Source organism: Mobula birostris, chromosome 13, assembly GCF_030028105.1.
Source record: "Mobula birostris isolate sMobBir1 chromosome 13, sMobBir1.hap1, whole genome shotgun sequence".
NCBI lineage: Eukaryota > Metazoa > Chordata > Chondrichthyes > Myliobatiformes > Myliobatidae > Mobula > Mobula birostris.
Genome location: NC_092382.1, coordinates 16,264,855 through 16,274,454, shown reverse-complemented (window position 1 = coordinate 16,274,454; position 9,600 = coordinate 16,264,855). Strand labels below are relative to the sequence as shown.

The window sequence follows — 9,600 nt, the reverse complement described above, 5'->3', positions numbered from 1 at the left end:
CCTCTGCATCATCAAATGGAGGTACCAATTTAACTTCCTGACTGCTCTCAAACTTATCACCAGAGTCTAACGTTATAACCCTTTGCTGCAATCTCTCTATCTTTTCCAGCTCGAACAGCCACTGTCTTTCTGCTTCCTCCCTGTTTTTCTGCCTCTTCTCTCTGTTTTCCTGCCTCTCTAGCCTCAACCTGCCTCTGCCTTTCCACAGCCTCCATCTTCAATTTTTCTAACTTGTACGGGAGGCCAAGCTCACTAGGTTTACTTTCAGGAAACACCTCCAACTCCTCCACTTTAAACACACCCTCAGATACATAATGTTCAGCTATTATCCTCTGCATCTGTGACCTCCTCATTGTCGATTTCACCTTAGCAAGTTTTAACCATTTAACAATACTCAACAACTCAATCCTTCTGGTGTCCTTTAGTGCCTCAGAGGTTGGCGCTTCCAGAAATCTATCAACATCCATTGCTGCTGATTTTCCACACACAAATAAATCAAAAGGGATTTCTCCAATGAAATCGATAATTAATCAATATGCCTCCAAATCTTTTCCTATATCGGATGCAGGTCCCAATTTTGTCCCCGTAACACTTTAGAAATGAGTCAGCAGCAATAGACTACACCTAGAGTCTGTTTTTGATGTTACATCCACTATCTTTATTAGTACCTGCTAACAATATAGTAACTTAAGCAAGATAAACAAAAGTTAACAGTGTTATGTGTATATATGTGGGTAAATATAACTCCCAAACTATTGAGCTCAGGGGAAACAAGGCTTGGAGTCTTGAGATGGTAAACTATGAAAGTTCAGTTCAACCACAGAATAGTTGAGAAGAGAGAGATATTTGTAATCCAGGGTAAATGTAGAGAGAAGGCAATAATGTTGACTTCCACAACATCCATGGTGGTAAAACGAGAGAACAGTCACTGTAGATTTTATCTGTCATCGTTCCAAATCCACATACAAATTATCACCAAAAGTGACTTTTCACAAGGGGTATTGTCTTCAAGTGAATTTCCACACCACACCCAGGCAAGGGTTAACACATAAGTGGTCTTCACAGGACACCCCAAATCCGATCCACTCCTATGGATCAAACGAGGTGACAACCACACATTCAATGTATGCTGAATCGATAATTAACCCACCCTTGTGGGCAGAGGAAAGTTCGAAACAGTGACCCTTGGCCACTGGTCCCTTGTTCCGATACTTCCATTTTTCCTCCTTCATCTCCGTCTGACTCTGAGTGTCTGTGTCCGTGGTTAAAACTAATCAAGCTGCGAGCAATGTAAACAAGATGCAAGTCAGACTGATTTCCATTCTTAATCTCTCTCAAAATGACAGTCCACAGCAAACGAAATCTAGGGATTTATAACAATGGCCATTCCCCAGTGTGAACTCGCTGATGTCTCAGTAGGGTGGATGACTGAGTGAATCTCTTCCCACAGACTGAGCAGGTGAATGGCTTTTCCCCAGTGTGAACTCGCTGATGTCTCTGTAGGGTGGATGATCGAGCGAATCTGTTCCCACATTCTGAGCAGGTGAATGGCTTCTCCCCAGTGTGAACTCGCTGATGAATCTGTAGGTCGGATGACCAAGTAAATCTCTTCTCACAGACTGAGCAGCTGAATAGCTTCTCCCCAGTGTGAACTCGCTGATGACTCTGTAGGTGAGATGACTCAGTGAATCTCTTCCCACATTCCAAGCAGGTGAACGGCTTCTCTCCAGTGTGGACTCGCTGGTGTCTCTGTAGGGTGGAAGAGTAAGTGAATCTCTTCTCACAGACTGAACAGGTGAATGGCCACTCCCCAGTGTGAACTGACTGGTGTGCTAGTAGTTGGGAAGACTGAGTGAATCTTTTCCCACATTCTGAGCAGGTGAACGGCTTCTCCCCAGTGTGAACTCGCTGATGACTCTGCAGGGCGGATGACTCAGTGAATCCCTTCCCACAGACTGAGCAGGTGAACGACTTCTCCCCAGTGTGAACTCGCTGATGACTCCGTAGGTTGGATGACTGAGTGAATCCCTTCCCGCAGACTGAGCAGGTGAATGGCTTCTCTCCAGTGTGAACTCGCTGATGTACCATTAGGTTGGATGACTCAGTGAATCTCTTCCCACAGACTGAGCAAGCGAACGGCTTCTCCCCAGTGTGAACTCGATGGTGTCTCTGTAGGTCGGATGACCAAGTGAATCTCTTCCCACATTCTGAGCAGGTGAATGGCTTCTTCCCAGTGTGAACTCGCTGGTGTGTCAGTAGGTGAGATGACCAAGTGAATCCTTTCCCACAGACTGAACAGGTGAACAGCCGCTCCCTGGTGTGAACTTGCTGGTGTGCCATTTGTTCAGATGACTGAGTAAATCCTTCCCCGCAAATTCAGCAGATAACCAACCTCTGCCCAGAGTGAACTGACTGGTGTGTCCACAGGTGGGAAGACCGACAGAATCCTTTCTCACACACTGAATAGTTGAATGACCTTGCCCAGTGTGAACTTGCTGATGTACCTTCAATTGAGATGACCGAGTGAATCCGTCCCCACAGTCTGAACAGGAAGGATGGTCGAATGAATCCCTTGCTCCACTTCTTAAATATCTAGACAGAGACAGCAAAACTGGCGTGTCGTGTTTGAGATTCCTGGAGACAAATTCCTTCTTATTTTTAACCTGTAAAAAGATTTATAAAATCCATCAGTGGGTGTAGGACAACATTTCAGATGATATTACTTGAGTTGCCAAGGTTTGATCTGGTATCACACTGTTACAGTGAGGTTCAACCCAAGTTGGAGAGATAAATCATCTTCTAACTGGGCACAGTGCTGGTATCTGGAATGGCCATCAATTCCCTGATGCTCTTCCTGTCTCTATAAGAATGGGGCATTTCTGCCGTCTCCAATTTGTGACTTGGCTCAGTCTGACTCTCTCCATTGGTATTATTCCCTGTTCCTGCTGAGCAGCATGGGTGCCTGGCCCCACAGTAACTGAAACAGTCTCACACAAATAGTCTTTCTTGACGTGCAGCAAGGATTTTCTTTTATGTATTATTAACTTAAAGTGCCACAGTTTTAAGTTTTAATGCCATATAAAAAATTCCTGCTGAGATGAATGGTTGGTCCACACAGCTGTGAAAAGGACTTAGAGGGAAGTTTTGTATTATTTCAGGTTCTTGTCACAGTCACAGAAAAGGACAACACAGAAACAGGCCCTTTTGTTTGTGCTGAACTATCTAAACTGCCCACTCCCGTACCCCTACCATCCAGGTACCTAAGCAAACCTCTTAAATGTTGAAATTGAGCTTGCTTGCACCACTTGTGCTGGCTGCTCATTCCACACCCGGATGACCGTCTGTGTGAAGAAATTTCCCCTCATGTTCCCCTTAACGTTTCACCTTTCACCCTTAACCCATGGCCTCTGGTTGTCGTCCCACCCAATCCCAGTGGAGTAAGTCAGCTTGCTTTTACCCTGTCTATGCCCCTCTATCACAAACAAATCGCCCCTCAGTCTTCTACATTCCAAGGAATAAATTCCTGACCTGTTCAATCTTTCCTAACAACCCAAGTCCTCTAGACCTGGCGACATCCTTGTGAATTTTCTCTGAACTCTTTCAACCTCTTTTACAACTTTCTTGTAGGTAGGTGACCAAAACTGTACACAATACTCCAAAGTAGGCCTCACAACTGTCTTCTACAAGTCAACATAACGTTCATCTATTGTTGTCAGTACTTTGGTTCATGAAGGCCAATGGGCCAAAATCTTTCTTTCGATCCCATCTATGACACCATTTTCAATAGACAATAGGTGCAGGAGTAGGCCATTCGGCTCTTCGAGCCAGCAGTGCCATTCACTGTGATCATGGCTGATCATCCACAATCAATACCCTGTTCCTGCCTTCTCCCCATATCCCTTGACTCCGCTATCATTAAGAGATCTATCTAACTCTTTCTTGAAAGCATCCAGAGAATTGGCCTCGAGGCAGAGCATTTCACTGACCCACAACCCTCTGGGTGAAAAAGTTTTTCCTCAACTCCGTTTTAAGTGGCCTACCCTTTATTCTCAAATTGTGGCCTCTGGTTCTGGACTCCCCTAATATCAGTGAATTAAGGACTTGTATTCCCAGATCCCTTTCTTCTGCAAAACTCCTCAGTGCTCTACCAGTCACTGTGAAAGACCTCCCTTGGTAGGTCATACCAAAGTGCAACACCTCACACTTGTCTGCATTAAATTCCATTTTCCATTTCTCAAACCATTTTCCCAGTTGGTCCAGATCGCACTGCACGTCATGATATCTTTCCTCGCTGACCACTACACCACCAACCTTGGTGTCATACAGAAATTTGCTGATCCAGTTAACCACACTATCATCCAGATTACTGATATAGATGAAAAACAACAACAGATCCAGCACTGATCCCTGTGGCACACCACTAGTCACAGGCCTCCAGTCAGAGAGGCAACCATCTGCTACCACACACTGGCTTCTCCCAAAGACAGTGTCTCATTCAATTTACTATCTCCTCTTGAATGCTGAGTGACTGAACCTTCTTGACCAACCTCCCATATCAGACTTTGTCAAGTGCCTTGTTAAAGTCCATGTGGACAACATCCACTGCCTTGCCTTCATCCACTTTCCTGATAACTTCCTCGAGAGACTCTACAAGATTGGTTAGATATGACCTACCGTGCACAAAGCCATGCTGTCTATCCTTAAACAATCCACATCTATCCAAGTACTTACAGTATATATCTGGTTCCTGCACACATGTTCCAATAACTTTCCCACTACTGATGTCACCAATGTACAATTTCTTAGTTTATTTTTAGAGCCCTTCTTGAACAGTGGAACAATATTGGCTGTCCTCCACTCTGCCAGTACCTCACCTGTCACTAAGGATGACTTAAATATCTGTGCTTGTGCCCCAACAATTTCTGCACTTGTCTGCCGCAGAGTCCCAGGGAACAACTTGTCAGGCCCTGGGGATTGATCCACGCTAACTTACCTGAAGACAGCAAACACCTCCACCTCTGTAATCCGTACAGGGTCCATGAAGTTGATGCTGCTTTGCCTCACTTCTATAGATTCTGTCACCATCTCTTGAGTAAATATGGATGCAAAAATATCTGCCACATCTATTTTGTCTCCTCATATGGATTAACGTTCTGATCTTGCAGAGGATTAATTTTTCCCTTGCAATCTTTTCGCACTTAACATACCTGCAGAATCCATGAGCATTCTCCTTCACTTTAGTCTGCTGGGGCAACCTCATCACTTCTTTTATTTCTTTCATAAGTGTTCACTTGAATTTCCTGTAACTCATCAGTACCCCATTTGTTCCGATCCACCTGTACCTGGTATGCGCCTCCTTTTTATTGATCTGGGGGAGGAAAGCCAAAGGGGTGATGGAGCTGCATGGTGGGAGGTGGGGGTGGGGGGGGGGTGTTAAACTAAAGTTGCAGGGGGAATGGGAGCCTGAATAACAGAACAGATAGTAGTGGGGTTGTGGAGACAGTTGTTGTTCAGTCCTCAGACAAAGTCAGGAATGAAAAGGTTGTGCATGGTGCAGTGGATATGCTGAGCCCTGTATATTTCAATACAAGGAGCAGTGTAGGAAAGGCGGATGTGTTCAGGGCATGGATCAACATCTGGAATTATGACACTAGGATCTGGCCACTGGGGACTGGGACAGGCTGCTTTCTGGCAAAGGTGTGCTTGGTAAATGGGAGGCCTTCAAAGCAAAATTTGATAGTACAAAGCGGGTGTGTGTTTGTCAGAATAAAAGGTGAATATAGAAACTGTAGGAACCTTGGATTTCAAGAGATATTGAGACCCTGGTGAAGCACAAAATGGAGTTGGATAACGGGTATAAGCAGGCAGATTCTTATGGAGTATAAGAAATGCAAGAGAATACATAAGAAATAAATCAGGATGGCTAAAAGAAGGCATGAGGTTGCACTCGCAGAAAAGCTGAAGGATAATCCTCAGGGATTCTAGAGATAGGTTAAGAGCAAAAGGATTGCAAGGGACAAATTCGGTCCTCTGGAAGACCGGAATGGCAAACCACGTGTGGAAGCAAAGCAGATGCGGGAGATCTTAAATACTTATTCATCTCTGTTTACTGCATCTGTATTTACTAAGAAAACTGGCATGAAGTCCATGGAGTTAAGGGAAACAAGTAGTGAGATCATGGAAACTGTACAGATTGAAAAGGAGGAGGTGCTTGCTACCTTGAGGAAAATTAAAGTGGATAAATCCCCAGGACCTGACAGGGTGTTCCCTCGGACCTTGAAGGAGACTAGTGTTGAAATTGCAGGGGCCCTGGCAGAAATATTTAAAATGTTGGTGTCTACAGGTGAGGTGCCGGAGGATTGGAGAGTGGCTCATGTTGTTCTGTTGTTTAAAAAAGGATCGAAAAGTAATCCGGGAAATTATCGGCCGGTAAGTTTGATGTTGTTAGTGGGTAAGTTATTGGAGGGAGTACTAAGAGACAGAATCTATAAGCATTTGGATAGACAGGGACTTATTAGGGAGAGTCAACATGGCTTTGTGCGTGGTAGGTCACGTTTGACCAATCTGTTGGAGTTTTTTGAGGAGGTTACCAGGAAAGTTGATGAAGCGAAGGCAGTGGATGTTGTCTACATGGACTTCAGTAAGGCCTTTGACAAGGTCCCGCATGGAAGGTTAGTTAGGAAAATTCAGTCGCTAGGTATACATGGAGAGGTGGTAAATTGGATTAGACATTGGATCGATGGAAGAAGCCAGAGAGTGGTGGTAGAGAATTGCTTCTCAGAGTGGAGGCCTGTGACTAGTGGTGTGCCACAGGGATCAGTGCTGGGTCCATTGTTATTTGTCATCTATATCAATGATCTGGATGATAATGTGGTAAATTGGATCAGCAAATTTGTTGATGATACAAAGATTGGAGTTGTAGTAGACAAAGAGAAAGGTTTTCAGCACCTGCAGAGGGACTTGGACCAGCTAGAAAAATGGGCTGAAAAATGGCAGAAGGAGTTTAATACAGACAAGTGTGAGGTATTGCACTTTGGAAGGACAAACCAAGGTAGAACATACAGGGTAAATGGTAAAGCACTGAGGAGTGCAGTAGAACAGAGGGATCTGGGAATACAGATACAAAATTCCCTAAAAGTGGCATCACAGGTAGATAGTGTCGTAAAGAGAGCTTTTGGTACATTGGCCTTTATTAATCAAAGTATTGAGTATAAGAGCTGGAATGTTATGATGAGGTTGTATAAGGCATTAGTGAGGCTGAATCTGGAGTATTGTATTCAGTTTTGGTCACCAAATTACAGGATGGATATTAATAAGGTTGAAAGAGTGCAGAGAAGGTTTACAAGGATGTTGCCGGGACTTGAGAAACTCAGTTACAGAGAAAGGTTGAATAGGTTTGGACTTTATTCCCTGGAGCGTAGAAGAATGAGGGGAGATTTGATAGAGGTATATAAAATTATGATGGGTATAGATAGAGTAAATGCAAGCTGGCTTTTTCCACTGAGGCAAGGGGAGAAAAAAAACAGAGGACATGGGTTCAGGGTGAGGGGGGAAAAGTTTAAAGGGAACATTAGGGGTGGGCTTCTTCACACAGAGAGTGGTGGGAGTATGGAATGAGCTGCCAAACGAGGTGGTAAATGCGGGTTCTACTTTAACATTTAAGAATAAATTGGACAGCTACATGGATGGGAGGTGTATGGAGGGATATGGTCCGTGTGCAGGTCAGTGGGACTAGGCAGAAAATGGTTTGGCACAGCCAAGCAGGGCCAAAAGGCCTGTTTCTGTGCTGTAGTTTTTCTATGGTTTCTACTCAGGAGGTGGACAAAGAGTGTATGGGAGTGTGGAAAAGCGGCATTAAAATCGTGGGCCCTGTACAGATTAAAGAAGAGGAGATGTTTGCTATCCTGAGGCAGATTAGGCTGGATAAATCTCCGGGGCATGACAGGGTGCTCCCTCGGACCCTACGGGAGGCAAGTGCAGAAATTGTCAGGGCCCCAGCAGAGATAATTAAATCATCCTTAGTGACAGGAGAGTAATCAGAGGATTGTAGGATAGCCAAAGTTATTTCACTGTTCAACATAGAACATAGAAATCTACAGCATATTCCAGGCCATTCAGCCCACAATGTTGTTCCAACCATGTAACTTACTCTAGAAACTGCCTCGAATTTACCTAGCACATAGATCTCTATTTTACTGAGCTCCATGTACCTATCTAGGAGGCTGTTAAAAAACCCTATTTTATCAGCCTCGACCACTGCTGCTGGCAGTGCATTCCACGCATCCACCACTCTCTGTGTAAGAAAAGATACCCCTGACATCCCCTCGGTACCTACTTCCAAGCACTTTAAAACTATGCCCCTCGTGTTAGCCATTTCAGCCCTGGGTAAAAACCTCTGGCTATCCACACGATCAATGCCCCTCATCATCTTATCCATCTGAAAAAGGCTCTCAGCATAAACAAGGAAATTATACATTGTTTTGAGGACTTGTTGGAAGTGTACAAAAGTATGAGGGTATAGATAGGGTAAATGCAAGCAGCTTTTTCCATTGATGTTGGGTGGCACGACAACCAGAGGTCATGGGTAAGTGACTTCCCCATTTATACAACACAATACAATACAGCACAATACAGGCCCTTCGGCCCACAATGCTGTGCCGAACATTAATTACTTTAGAAATTATCTGGAGTTCCCCATAGCCCTCTATTTTTCTACGCACCATGTACCTATCCAGGAGCCTCTTAAAAGACCCTATTGTATCTGGCTTCATCACAGTCGCCGGCAGCCCATTCCACGCACTCACCACTCTGTGTAAAAAAAACTCACCCCTTGAGGTGATATCACGTGTCAGGACTTGACAGGACAGAGTTCTGAGCATGAACAGAAATGAATAATGATCGAGAAGCATGGCAGTGTAAACCGTGGTTTTGTTGCTGTTAAATTAAAGTTCAATTCTGCCAGAATATGGTTTGTTATCAGTAACCCACGGTAAATATAAAGAACACAACACCCCTGACATTTCCTTCGTACCTGCTTCCAAGCGCCTTAAAACTGTGCCCTCTCTGCAGATTTTCTCTTGTTTGTGACTGGAGGCAGAACAAAGGTGATTTTCACAACAGCTGATGTAAAAGATTTTGTTCCCTTTCTCCGAGTTCCCGATCCTTGCATTTAGACAGCTGGAGCTCAGCTCTGTCTGAGAGATCCATCGGTTCCCATTCCCTCATCAGCCGGAAGCTCCCCGGGGCCCGTGTACGGATCGTGCGGCTGAGAGAGAGGGAAGAGAGCAGGACTGTCCCGGGATTGCGGCTCACGGTGTCCCGACTCACAGTAATTGTCCCGAAGTCAGTGTTGAAACACCCCCCCCCAGCCCCCCTCACCCTCTCTCCCTTCTCCCCCCCCCTCACCCTCTCTCCCTTCTCCCCCCCTCACCCTCTCTCCCTTCTCCCCCCCTCACCCTCTCTCCCTTCTCCCCCCCTCACCCTCTCTCCCTTCTCCCCCCCTCACCCTCTCTCCCTTCTCCCCCCCTCACCCTCTCTCCCTTCTCCCCCCCCACCCTCTCTCCCTTCTCCCCCCCACCCTCTCTCCCTTCTCCCCCCCCA

The 9,600-nt window shown here is 45.3% G+C and overlaps 1 protein-coding gene across 2 annotated transcripts; it reads right to left on the bottom strand.

The window, feature by feature from the left end:
• Positions 1–1,136: 1,136 nt before the first annotated feature.
• Positions 1,137–9,096, bottom strand: LOC140208444 (uncharacterized). 2 transcript variants are annotated; one of them, XM_072277129.1, is made up of 3 exons: positions 9,032–9,096; positions 5,208–5,368; positions 1,137–2,663 (listed from the first exon to the last, which is right to left on the bottom strand). In XM_072277129.1, the coding sequence occupies exon 3, from the start codon at positions 2,338–2,340 to the stop codon at positions 1,372–1,374; it is 969 nt and encodes a 322-aa protein (XP_072133230.1). In that variant the 5' UTR covers positions 2,341–2,663; positions 5,208–5,368; positions 9,032–9,096; the 3' UTR covers positions 1,137–1,371. The 2 variants fall into 2 exon arrangements, with proteins under 2 accessions (XP_072133230.1, XP_072133229.1); XM_072277128.1 differs by lacking the exon at positions 9,032–9,096 and adding an exon at positions 8,673–8,758.
• Between the last annotated feature and the right edge of the window lie 504 nt (positions 9,097–9,600).